Consider the following 13442-nt stretch of genomic DNA (forward strand, 5'->3'; position numbering starts at 1 on the left):
AAAGTGGTCTCGCGTTTGTCAAAAGACATCAAACAATAAAGAGGGAATCAACGTATTTAAAATCCACCAGCAGTCATGGCCGACTAAACAGCTAGTTGCTGAGGGCCTTGGTCTGGTAGATATCGCGGTAAGAACTGTCATGAAAAATTAGCTCACATCTTGTATCAGCAACAGCGTTGCAACTCACATTCATAATAATCATCATGGGAATATCGAAAACATCTCGTTTGATGGTCCAGCAGTAGGTACACTCGACCTTGCCATCTCTCTCAATCCTTGAGATGCCGTGCTCACTATCAATGCGCGTGACTCGGCTGCTGAGAATACCCGGTTGAATGTCTTTTGGGACACCATGTTCTGGCTTGATGTCCAGGCTTTGAGATGACCGATACTTGTTTAGCCTGCAGCTTCTCTGTACCTTACCACGACTGTCTTCAAAAGCCAGTTCGGCAAAATCTTGGTAGAACTCGACAACGCTGTCATCATCCAAAAGCTCACCCAAGAACACAGGCTGAGGGCGCCCGCTGCTGTTGTCAAGTGTGGCTCTCTGAGGACGAGGCGTGGGCATATCTCCCTGAGCATTGTTGTCTGGCGTACTGGACCCATTGGTCGAGCGGCCGCTATACGTATTGATGTTGAGGTTTGGCTCTTTCCCAAGCAGCACCTCCTTTGTCCATCCCGTCAACGCGGTGAACTCTTTGTTGACAGCAGCTACTTCGCCCGACCTTCGACACACGATCGTTGGGGCACAGCAATGCTGCAAAAAGTCATCGTACTCGACCAATGTTCTCTGAAAGCATTTTTCCATGAAGATCAGATCCTGCCGGGTCAAGTCTTTAGTACAAGATATGAATGACGGCCGAATCTCTCCAAGGGCCTTGGCAATTCTTAATAGCTTGTTGGCAGGCAGGCGGTTTCGCAAGACAGCCACCATGTTGTGGAACCCGGTGGTATACGGATAGGGCTCCTTAACGCTTTCGTAGATAGCGGCAGAATCCCTTTGTCGCTTGCCGAGATAAGACTTCGGAGCCGCTTTGGCAGTCTTCGGCCTGTGTCGCTGCGCGCCAGGAACTGTAGGGATACCGGCGAAATTGTGATTTGGGGAGCCTTCCATGCCCGCGACTGAATGAGGACTGGCTGTAGCATCTGTACTTGGGCTGGCAAGACTTGTAGGCCCAGCCGCAATGGCATAGGCATGGGGCAACCCGTGCTGGAGGTTCCCCTGTGCATACAGAGACTGATTGTTCTGGTCCATGCCCGAGAAGTCGGCCCCTAACATGGAATGATCAAAACCATTTGCGTTCCCATTTGCATTCCCGAATAGAGTCGCATAGTTGGCCTCGGTTGTTGGAGTTTGTGACATTGAGTTCTCCCGTGGTGGTGTCTCGGCCCCAAGGGCCATCTTGTTGAGGATTCCGAATTCCCAGCCTGCATACTGGCTACCGAAATTGAGACCCTCCAGGTCAAAGTTGTACAAGGCAGGGTTACTAGGATCGAACAAGGCGTTAAAGTCCATATTTCCGGTGGGTAATATGTTGTTCATTGGCGGGTGCGCATTGGCAATTGGAGGTTGGAAAGCTGTTGGCGAAGCTTGAGGATTGAAGGGCAGGCCATCGATGCCTACAGGAGTTTGTGCACCTGTTGAATAGACCGGCAAAGTCGTTGTAGTTGCTTGAGAAAAAAAGTTGCTCCCAGTCGTAGACAAGCTATCTGACTGACTGGCATTCGAATTTTGACGCTGTGCGTTGGGACGCGGAGGCGTAGGATTAGTATTGGGATTGTAGTTGGGGCCAAGAACAGGTCGAAGAGCTTCTGGAGGAGCATCATGAAGATATTTCGCCTTCTTTCGAACGCCATCCTGGCATGCATCGGCGAGACCTCGCTTGATGCATCTCTGGCATGGTCTCTCATCTCCTGGAAAGATGTCAGTTTGAAACCTTCTTCTTGACCTTCAAGCACGACGATCTCAACCATGACTCTTTTCACAGAAATGGGTTATGAGAAGTACGCAAACAGTCAGCCAGCTAGATACTGGTAACCGAAGGACTAATGTAAGGGCCAAACTTCACAATGGGAAAAGACAGTTCGCATCGTAATGACTGGCGTATGCCAACAAATTGCCGGGACGGCCGCTGCAAGGAGACTTACCACAAGTCAGATGGGCCCTTTGGCAGGCAAAGCAAGCCCTACGAGCCTTTTTCCTTCTTGGACGCAGAGGATCCTTTGGGTCGTACTTCTTCTTGACCTCAGTATTGTTCTGGTCTGCCATCTTTTCGTCGTCGTCTTTGATAAAAGTTTCTGTCTCGTCCTCGTTCTCAGACATAACATCCGAGACCTCAGCACCATTCTCCTCCATCTCGTGCGGCATGGTGTCTTAGGTTTTATATACAAGGCCTGTAGACCAACACAAGGTAATGCGACGGCTGGAATATCCTCCTCTCAGCTTAGTCGAGCCCGAGACTTTGTTTAGGTTGCTGTACACGAAGCGGCCCGGGAATGCAGCTTCCGAATCCTAGAAACCTTTTTTTGTTTCTCACTGTCTCTTCGTACCCCTTTTAGGCACCTTTGCGGAACCACACTTGTACAAGCCTCAGTGGCACAAACAAGCAGGGACAGGTATCGCCGAATGAACTTCGCGATGCGTATTATTCACAGACAATAACCCCCACGGTGGCGCGGTAACGCGCAACGGAATCCTTCTCCTGATCTCTTAACCGTTCACTTATGCGAGTAGCGAAGATGGTGTATGAAAGTTTAGGAAAAGCCTAAGCTGTACGGTACAGATCTGGTAGGACTATGGCGTTGGGCGCAAACGAGGCCAGAGGGCTGTATGCAGCCGTGTCTGGCGCGTTAAGCCTTGGATAATAGCGAGACCGAAAGTGATCGGTCGAGCTCGTATACTGGATGGGGTGTACTCAAGTAAAGCCAATAAAGCGCCCAGATATGATACGCAAAGGGGCGTTCTCGTGCGACGTATAAGCAATCAATAGTACTGCAAGTCACAGGGGGGACCGTGAGGCTGCGAGTTTCGTCACTGAGGAAGGCGGAGGATGTGACCTATGGCAGAGATGTGATTCGAGGGTCGATAGGAGAATCGATGATCGTTCAACGCATGAGAGTGGTAGGTAGCGGTAGAGGCGACTGAGGCGACACGAAAAGAGCGACAGCTACAGGTACGATATGGCCAGGGTGCGGTTGCGGAGGACGATGCCGAAGAGGAAAGAATAGGATGCAGCTACCCGCGGCCCCATGAGGAACGGCTGGACCCAGTGGTATAGTTGGACTGGCCAATCTAATGAGCAAAGCGTACAGCAGCAACAGTAACAGCTCGCACAGCGTCGGCGACGGTCGAAGTAGAAGCAGGCTGTGGTGACAGTGTAGTTGAATGTAGAAGTAGCGTCGTCGTGCAAAGATGAGGCATGCGAACCAGGCGAGACGAAGCGGAGGGAAGCGCAGCGCGGAGAAATCGGATCGCGATAGTTGGTAGGTAAAGAAATTGATTGAATTGGTCAAGTAAGACGATAGGTAGGAGGGTAAGTCGAACGAGGCAATTCGCAGATCAAGTCGTCAGCAGTAACTGGTCCAATTCAAGATCAGCGAGAAAAGAGTCCAACAGCGAGGTCAAAGGTCAGACGACAGTGGTTGGTCCCAGTGAGTGTTGTAGTGTGGGGGTTTTTGGTGGTGGTTGGTGAAATGGATTGAGATTTAGTGGGTGCCACAGAGTAGAGGGCAATTGAATATATCTCTCCATGGAATCCCGCGGGTACAGTCCCATAGGTAAAATGTAAAGATCGATGAATCCTTCCGAGGAAATCAATCGCGTGCTAGAGACCCCAGAAGTACCTGATGTATTGTATGTACTTGTACTAAGGTAGTAGGTACAGTACAACCAACAAAGTGGATTAAAGAGTGAGAAAGTGGATTGCATTAAAGGAATGATGAATATGGATACATATCGAAATAACTGGGACAAACAGATATATTATTCCTTCTTTTTTTAATCATTTACAACATACTGGTAGGAAGTGATTATGGCACTGATGAATAACCAAGGCTAGTATGTATACTTGTGCATGTGTCAATGTGAAAAAACCGAGGTGTTGATGCTACAGAGAATCTTGTAAATACCTAAGGAACATGACATTTGACAGGCCAGGCGGATGATTCAATAACCGCATTGTCCAGGTAACTTTACATGGACAGAGTGGGTAGATGTTTCCCAGGGCCTGTTTTTGCAAGTCCTGAATTTGCAAATGCTGGAATGAATACAACCTTAGAAGGCATGGGTATCAGCGGCAGTCAATTTGCTAGATGGATATCATCGTAAACAATACATTCAACACACTGACAATCATGAAAGATTTTGACGAGTTGTTTCAGGTGGGTTTGATAGACTAATAATACTAACAATGGCTGATACTTTGTTGTTTGTTTATGCCTCAACAAGCCGAACCTATGGACAGGTAGGTACCCAGCTACGGACCTCTATGAATCCATTCCCATCCGCTAAAATAGAGCCCAATCATGGCCAAACTTAGGTTTGATTGCGGGGTTCACTACTACTGTAATACAGTGGAGAGGGTAGCCCGCCCTGGGGGAAACTCGAGGCTGCCCATTGGTCCGACGATGGCTTCTATTTGTAACTTGAAGCCCGTCGCAAATCGATATCAGATTTTTTCGCGACTTGACTCTGTCATATTTTCGGATACGAAGCCAGGGTGGTCATTGACTTAGGTTATCCTGACTCAATCTTTGACTTGGCGGTCAAGAAGGACAAATAATTAATTAATTCTCCCCGACTTGAGCAGCAATAGTCTTGATCCGGCTCTAGCTAAGAGAGATCCCGCTGAGCCGCTAGGACAACTCCATTGATCCATTTTGTCACTAATTTCCCAACCACCCTTGGTTATTAGCTTAGGCTGGCTACTTAGGCTGTGATGACAAGGAGATTCTGACCAGGACGTCTCATGTCAATTTTTTTCTTGCAAAATGGAATTGTGCCTCATCAGACAAGGTTCTATATCTGTATGCCCGTCTATCTATATGTTGCCGTACGACTGCAGCGTTGGACCGATGTTGAACAGTTTGGGCTTCTAGGTGATTTCTAGTATAGGATAGTAATCTGTATCTTGCTGATACTTGAAGTTTACCTGTATTGGTATACATCTATTCAACATGGACACAAAATGTGTGCTTGAAATTGATACTGACTTAGTTATAGAAAGCACTAATACCGTAATCATTTCCTAATACAGGATAGCTGTTGAGAAAGAAAAAAAGAAAAAAAGAGAAAAAGATACATACAGCCCGCAGGGGTAACAAATGTTAGCGCGAGACCTCATTTTGCCACCTTGCCACCTGGCTTTTATATATACAGCCTGCAGCCTACTTTTATATTAGCACTTCAGGTTGCTAGGAAGCTGAAGATTAATACCTCTTTTAGTAAAGAGAAATAGCCTGACATATAGGTATATATACTAGCCAATCAGATACTCCTTAGCTGGATATTGTATCACGCTAACATTTGTTACCCCTGCGGGCTGTAAAAGGAAAAAACCCTGCCCCGGCGACTGTCACCGACAGGCCGGTGTGGGACGGCCGGTGTGCAGCATCAAAGCAAGGTACCCGAAACAGCAAAAGGCCCCATGCAAGTAGCTGAAAATTGTAGACCATGTATTTTTCGCTTTGATTGTTATTTGATCAAAATACCCTGATACCTTGGTATGTCTTATCAACTCTGCTATTCCAAAATATCCGCCCATCCGGAGCGTTTTGCTTATGCCGAGTCCGGATGCCGGAGGCCAAGGTGGGGCAGAAGCGGAAGGCCGCCGAGGTTTGTCTTGTTCATGATGAATCCTTTGTCTGATGTTATTTTCCCATTTTTGATCTCAGTTATCTGTTATGGTGAGTACTACCGTACTTTGAACCATGGATCTTTGATATCAAGGGTACTTTATTGGATCATAGATACCCCAGGGTCTTGGAACTGTCGTTAACCGACGCCTGACCTCGGCGACCGAGAGTTATTATATGACATGTCCAGGGTCTATCTTGCACATGCCAAGACATGGAGTTACAATATTTGGTTAGAAAGCAAGTAATCGCGCGGACATAGTTGCAATTACAATACCAGTTGAATTCAACTAATTTGCCATGTTGCTGTTGTCTCGAATACCTTGCTCGACAAGCTAGAGTCAATACCGCTACTCTTTCTTTCTGTTCTTTTTCCTGCGGCTGCGGCTTGTATTGCGTGGCAGCCAGGCCATGGACAGCTGAGTTGACTACACATTGCTCCTTGTTTTTTATAGCGGGTAGAAGCAGGCAAGCGTTCCTCCGGTTGGAGGTTATAACACTGCATAGTATGATCCATGCTGCTGGCCGAAAACCTAGAGTCGAGGCTGCGATAGCCGAGCATCATGGGACTTGCAGATTGTAGGTTTTTCGTAGGACCTTAGAGGCTCAGACAGACACCCTTGTCCATCTTTACTGTGTTCTTCACACCAAAGCTGTGGTTGGCTCATCTCGCACCTCAGTTGACGGATGAGTTGTAAACTATGCAGGCCGTTGTCAAGCTGAAAGAACATCAAGCTCGTACCTAGTTAAAACAGCTAACAATGTTACAAGCATATAACCTTGTCGACAGCTTGCAAGGGCCTCTCGTATGACTTGACCTGTTCAGGAAAGAAATCGCTTAGCAATTGAACACTATCAAATCATCTTCTTATACATCGTCTGCCAATGTCATGCATGTCTGTCAACATCTAACTGCATCCCCGCATTTGCCCCAGCGGGTCAAGCAGATCTTGGCTGAAGATCGGCTTCACTTCCCCATAGACTTAATCTTGGCCGATTCATTAGTTGAGTTGTATAATAGTGAATCACTTTACAGCTTGGGAGCAAGCAAAGCCCAACTACCTCTGGCTTCACGCATAATGACTCCCGTAGACCGGCCTCTTTTGTACAACCGGTGATCAATTATCAACCCACTCACTGAACTACTCTTAACGCCTCTCAATGACTAGCATTCCTTTTTTCGGTGTACTTCACTGTCGTACATCCATCTCATTGATGCAGTAGTTTCTCAGCGCAGGTACGTTTAGTGCCTTTTCTAGTGGTGCGGCAACATGGACGAAACTATCCCTTATAGCTCTGCAAGCCATCAAGAAGTAGCAAAGCGGCTATTGGCCCTGATCCGCTTTCCATAACGAAAGAAGAGATATGGGAAGGGCATCATGACAACTGTCAGGAATGCCAATAGTGTCGAAGCCCAGTGATTATTGAGTTTTTTGTACATCTGGTTGCCAAACAGGGGAAATGCAGCTATGCACACAAAAGTCAGTTTATTTGTACCTATAACAATATCATACATTTGCAGTCTAAGGTAGCTAACTAGTAGATCAAGTGAACGGCGGTATGAAACAGTGGTAGGGGGTGAGGTATCAGTCACTTACCAGCAAAAGCACAACGTACAAAGGCATTGGCAGCCAATGCACTCGCAGCGTACTGCGGATACGCATCCACCTATCCCATCACGATCAGCACAAGGAATCGCATTGCAGTCCTGTCATGATCCCAGCCACGAGAGTAGAGCCACTCATGCGAAGAGCAGTGTAACGTGCGGTGAGCCTGTCACAGCCTCTGTACGACCGGACAATGCAAAAAGGCTTCAATTGAACTTACAAGAAACGTAAAGACTCCGCTAAACACAAGAAATATTCTATATCAGGACCAAACGGTTAGCTGCAGTTCATCAAGACACAAGCTGATGAGATACGAGATTCAAAAGGCATGACCAAGCGGTGACTAAGATTAAAACTCTTGTTTGGCTTCTCTTGTGCGAGTGTGATTCCGTTGGTATGGTTCCTGTCTCAGTCACCGTGTTAAGACAATTACACAACTGGGGTAGGACGATCCAAAGCCCAATGCTCCCCGAGCCACGCATCCTTGAGGCCTGCCAATTGTTCGGTATTATAGAGCGATGAAATGATGAGATGGCTTAACTTACCCAGACCTAAATATGGCTGATCCAATAATGGGTACAATCCAGTGTATCCAGGGATAACAAGACCAACCAAACATGAAGATACCAACAGGCACGATGAGAGCCCCCACGATCGCTGGTGGGAGTCTGAACTCGGGCTGGCTGTTGCCCTGAACGCCTGTTTCTGTGCTCAGCTTGCGGATGAGATTACTCCTGATGCGGTGCCACACAGGGTCGAGTCCTGCAGCGGCCACCATGCCCACAAGGATGCCCAGAAAGGATAGGCCGACTTGCCAGAGGTTAAAGTCGTAAAGCTTGCCAAAGACAAGAGGGAAGGCTCCGAAGAAGAGGTAGAGAATACCGAGGAGTATGGCTGTAAAGATGCAGAGGTTGAGACACATAGGCTCGAAGATGAGGAGCTGAAAGGGGCGTAGGAGAGATCGTCCGATTGCGCTGATGGCCGACCTTTCTATCCTTTCTGTAAAAGCCTTCTATCTATCATCGCCTGTCTCTTTCCGAACATGTCTTGCTTTATTTCTGAGAATGATGGGATCTAAAACAGTCCAAGGTCAGTTGATACTAGCCAGCCACTATATTTATTCAGTTAAGAACTTACGATACGTCTCAGGGACGAAAAGTACAATGGCCATCCATAAAATGCCCGCCCATATTAGCAGTGTCCAATGCGTCCACCTCCAATCAACGTTATGATTGATGAAGCCTCCAATCAAGGGCCCGATCGAAGGTCCTACAAAGGGGGCAATGGAGAACATCAACATTGGCGCTTGTATTTCGTTGGCAGTGAAGAGATCTCCGACAGTATCACCGGATACAGCAAGGAATGCGCTGCCTGAGAAGCCGTCAAGAAACCGACTCACGATGATAGTCTCAATATTCTGAGCCACAGCTTGAGGAATGATCCAAACCAAGTACATAGACCATGAGACAATGTAAACAGGTCTTCGACCATAGAATTCACTCATGGGTCTCAGGAACATGGGTCCAAGACCAATTCCTAGGACAAAGGTTGAAAGACCTAGGATGGATATCTCCCGCGAGTTGCCAGATTCAGCCTCCATCTGCTCGTAAGTGGATGTGTAGATGGAACTTGCAGCAGTTCTATTCCCATTGTGTTAGTGGGTTTCCACTGTGACAAGACACTGAAGTGTTGAAGAATTGACTTACACGCATAGACTTGCAGATGAAACAATAAAGATGATCAACCACTTTCTCATCTTGACAAACATGCGCGGACACCAGGGATCACTGTCTCCGTTTTCCCAACCAACCTCGAAGGGGTCCTTCTCTGTCGTATTTTCATCATCATCATCATCAATGTCAGGCTTCTGGTAAGGGTTGCAACTGTAACCATTCTGAGACTGGCAACGAGAGAGGTTTCTGGATGCTCTGGAGCGAGCTCTCATGGCTTCTGTTGTTCCTGAGCGAACAGGTAAGAATACTGGCTCGGACGTCAGAGTTCCTTCGTCTATTGACGTCTTTTCGATATCGCGATCCATTGCTATTGCTGGTATCCTGAAGAGTGATGATGCTCCACAGTAGCTTCTCAAGTCCTGCTTATACCAATGGATGACTTAAGTAGACATTGACTTTCTATTCAAGATACCCTGCCAAGAGCCAAGTTCATCGACCACCAAGGCCCTCAAGACCTTTATATATACACGCAAACGACTCCTGTATGATACGTTACAGCTCGTCCTTCACCACTAGTGGCACGGCGCTCGCTTAGAAAACATTACATATAAGCCCTCAATTACATACGACTCGAGCCACTTCGTAATTGCTGACCAACAAAACCTGCAAAACATTTCTCACGATCCAATCAACAATGTACAAGCGACCACCGTGGCTTGCTTACCAAAGGAAATGCGTCGTATAGCGTATCTAAAAAGTTTATGAAGATCTTTGAGATTTATATAAGCCTCGCGACTTCGTCTTTGCTTGCGCGAGGACTTCTTTAGGAGCCGATGAGAGGCAAGATTTGGGATTCGGACTTGACCATATACAGTGTTCTATTGACTCTGTCACTTATTCGGTGTGATTTAATATTGGTGATGGTATTTGGCTACCGGTTTGCAGTAAAATACGGCAAGCCGATGCCAACCTATCGTAATACATAGATAACAAACAACTCGCCTGTCTGTTCTTTCTCGTCTTTGTGACATCTTGTTCCAACCTAGAGAGAGAAAGAGAGAGCACAAAGAGTTAAGAGGCGACATGACGAGAGAACAATAATTGTTATTTCCCCGCATTTCAAAACTTGAGCTATTATCAATGCAGATGTACCTTTTACGAAGACAAGCACATTGAGTATGCTTATCATCCTGTAGTATTTACTTGCGGGGGCTGCATGGAAGAGTATCGCGCTAACATTCATCATCTTCATGATGTCGAATAAGACTCTCTTGACTACCCTGCAAGTCCCGATTATTTTTCACATGCCTGTTGATTAATGTCCGAATAAACAAGAACTTGTTAGTTCTAGTTGACAAATCACCGTCGAGGTGCTCCTTCGTATCATCCATGGTACAGAAACATAGCTCACCCTTTGTATCTTGACCAATTGCCTGCCTATTCACTTGGATTCTTCCTCAACATTTGATAGGAGGATCAAGACGACATACGTGAATGGCGTCATTTAGTTCCATCCGTGATGTGCATTTCCACTGCGGGCGGTGGTAGGGTTGTAACTCGTAACACAATCCATCAGTCACAGCTCGGTCAGCAGGAAAAAGGCCCCAGAGTACCTGTTTTGAGTGCTTTAGTTTATTGTAGGGTAGGCAGGTCCCTTCGTGCAGCAGCTTTCCTAGTTAACGAGAACAGATGCAATTAAAGAGTCATGAGTGTGGGTGTCGCATCGCATCAAACAGTCAAAGTTGTCAAGACAGTCACCAGCTCCAAAAGGGCACCATAGTTCGAAACAACTCGCTTCTACCATGAGCTCTAGTCGCAACTCAGAGATGCACTTCCAGGGAATAAGACGCCGCAGCTGCACTGCCCGGTCCTGTAAAACAAGACAGGGCAATGGCTACCTATGCAGCCCTGCAACTGCATGAGATAATTCTCGCAACGGACGCACTCATGATGCGCCCGCGACAGGATGGGGATTAAACTGGGTGACCTGAATCTTATTTTATTGGATTCTCCCAAGGCCAGTATCTATTTCCTTGTGATAAGGAACTTGTGTCCGCGCAAATTGAGTTGCTGCCATGATGCACAAGTTTATCGTCTTGGTGGTGTAAAGAATACCACAAGTACTAAAAGAAACTCGACGCAACTGGCAGACAAAATATCACCCAAGAATACAAAAGGAGCAGAGGGGGCAAAACACTCATAACACCACTCGATTCAGTAGTAATTCCGTCAATTGACCCAGTTGGCCAAGAGTTCTCGGCTGATCATAACCGCCAACGTTGCGTTGCGTTACCTTGGTTTGCATTTCAACACCACCACAACAAAATAACAACCCAACATAAACATGGCGGTTTCTTTTTGACAACCCCCATTTTCTCTGACGAAAACCTATTATCATCATTGTTATGTTTCTATCCCTACTAGTCCGAACTGTACAGCACAGTACAGGCTCTCCACTGGCGTACTATTCTTCAACGCTTACCTCGGATCACTGCTTTAGGCTGCGCCGAGTCGCAATCGTTTATGTTCATTCATTCAATCCACCAATTGATTCGCATCCAGAGGCACGCCCAAACGTCACCTCGGAATCTCTTCGACGCGGGGGGTAAGAGACGAGGGGAAACAAGAAGAGACGCGGGGCCCTTTGGTTGATCGAGCTTTTGTTTATAAAAGGGGCATGTTTTCTCCTCAATTTTTTTTGAGATTATAACTCTTCAATTCAACTCAACTCAACTCTCAGGCTACTTTGGTTTCAACACACATACAATCAATCAACTCCCATTCAACTGCCCCTTACATAACACACTTTCCTAAACACCTCCCAACTACCCACCATCCTCATTCAACACCATGTCTTCCCAGACCACTGCTCAGTACTTCCCCAAGATCTACTCCCTCACCTCTGTTGATCATGCTCGCTCCGTTTACGACGAGTGGGCAAAGACCTACAACGAGGAGATCACAGGCAAGGGCCAAGACTATGTCGGCCCTGCCATTGCTGCTGCCCATGTTCCCCAAGCCCTAGGAACTCCCATCATCAACCCAGACGTCGAGATTCTTGACGCTGGCTGTGGTACTGGCCTCGTCGGAATCTTCCTCGCTCGTCTGGGCGCAAAGAAGCTCGATGGTGTTGACCTGAGCCCCGGAATGCTTGAAGAGGCCCGCACCACAGGAGCATACCGCAACCTGGACGTGACAGACTTGTCTCGCCCCTTGTCTGCAAAGAATGACTCTTATGATGTCGTGACGTGTGTTGGCACTCTGACACAGTCACACGTTGGTCCCGAGGCTATCAGTGAATTCGTGCGTATCGTGAAGCCCGGAGGTTACATCGTGGCCACTGTCATCCGTGAGATCTGGCAGACTGGAGGTTACGAGAGCCATGTGAAGGCCCTTGCCGAGCAGAACAAGGTCAAGGTCCTGTCCGCTGAGATCCAGGACTACCGAAGGGGAGCCGGAGCTCAGGCTTACTACCTCGTCTTGCAAGTGTCCGCTTGAGTGACTCGCTTGAAGTGCTCGTTGATGGTGATTCTGATGGTGACTCTGATGATGATCATGACGATGATGATTATGCTACGTGTGGCTGGCCTCGACTTCCTTTACCTCTTTCGACAAAGCAGAAATAGCACAGGAAAACCTTCCCCTTTACACCTGGTTCTATTGGAGAGGAGTATGTCGGCACTGTCGCAAGAGGCTGCCTCTGATTAGAGAGACACTTTCCTGGCAAACCAACAGCAATAATGATAATTCTGTGAACCGCGACTGAGAGTGTTTGTGATATGGATTTCGTTTTTGAGACATGGCCCTTGCCATGAGTTGCCTCGATTGAATTTCATAGTATCTACAGTTACATTCCTTTGCCGACACATGCAAGATGAATAAAACCAAAACATCCCTATGCTTCAAAGTTGACCATGATTATGAGTTTGAATGTGGCATATCTGTAGAAGTAGATGACTATCATGAGTTTGGGATTTGCCTGGACTCTAATTAGTTTATCTCGGCCTGCGTCTCTAGTGGCTATAGAATAGCAGTATATAAAGTACTTAATATAAATCTCTGTCTAACCATAATCTCTTCAGGTCAGAGGCCAAACAAGTCTATCCTCAAACCTATCCTCATTCTGCTTTGACAACTTTCTTATACGCTCTGCAGCAGTGTCTGGCCTCAAACATCCCCCGCAACTAGACTGTCGTTGGAGTTTTAGTTCTCAAGCTCGTTCTTGTCTATGAGTGGCTTGAATCTTAAGCCAAGTCTTGCCTGTTCAGGATGTATCGACATATCTATCTCGACTATTCACCGAATCATA

General features: G+C 47.0%; 3 protein-coding genes across 3 annotated transcripts; 1 reads left to right on the top strand and 2 right to left on the bottom strand.

The window, feature by feature from the left end:
- Positions 1-83: 83 nt before the first annotated feature.
- FSST1_009300 (Zn(II)2Cys6 transcription factor domain-containing protein) lies at positions 84-2368 on the bottom strand (the record flags this gene model as incomplete). The annotated part of the gene is made up of 3 exons (XM_083226261.1): positions 84-134; positions 188-1914; positions 2149-2368. The coding sequence occupies 3 exons, from the start codon at positions 2366-2368 to the stop codon at positions 84-86; spliced, it is 1998 nt and encodes a 665-aa protein (XP_083085261.1).
- A 4791-nt stretch (positions 2369-7159) lies between these two features.
- Positions 7160-9498, bottom strand: FSST1_009301 (major facilitator superfamily domain-containing protein; the record flags this gene model as incomplete). Its single annotated transcript, XM_083226262.1, has 7 exons — positions 7160-7320; positions 7452-7521; positions 7681-7717; positions 8006-8400; positions 8503-8534; positions 8598-9100; positions 9167-9498. The coding sequence occupies 7 exons, from the start codon at positions 9496-9498 to the stop codon at positions 7160-7162; spliced, it is 1530 nt and encodes a 509-aa protein (XP_083085262.1).
- A 2485-nt stretch (positions 9499-11983) lies between these two features.
- Positions 11984-12631, top strand: FSST1_009302 (S-adenosyl-L-methionine-dependent methyltransferase; the record flags this gene model as incomplete). The annotated part of the gene is made up of 1 exon (XM_083226263.1): positions 11984-12631. The coding sequence occupies one exon, from the start codon at positions 11984-11986 to the stop codon at positions 12629-12631; it is 648 nt and encodes a 215-aa protein (XP_083085263.1).
- Between the last annotated feature and the right edge of the window lie 811 nt (positions 12632-13442).

Source organism: Fusarium sambucinum, chromosome II (genome assembly GCF_050947815.1).
Source record: "Fusarium sambucinum isolate potato_lamoka chromosome II, whole genome shotgun sequence".
In the NCBI taxonomy this organism is placed as follows: domain Eukaryota; kingdom Fungi; phylum Ascomycota; class Sordariomycetes; order Hypocreales; family Nectriaceae; genus Fusarium; species Fusarium sambucinum.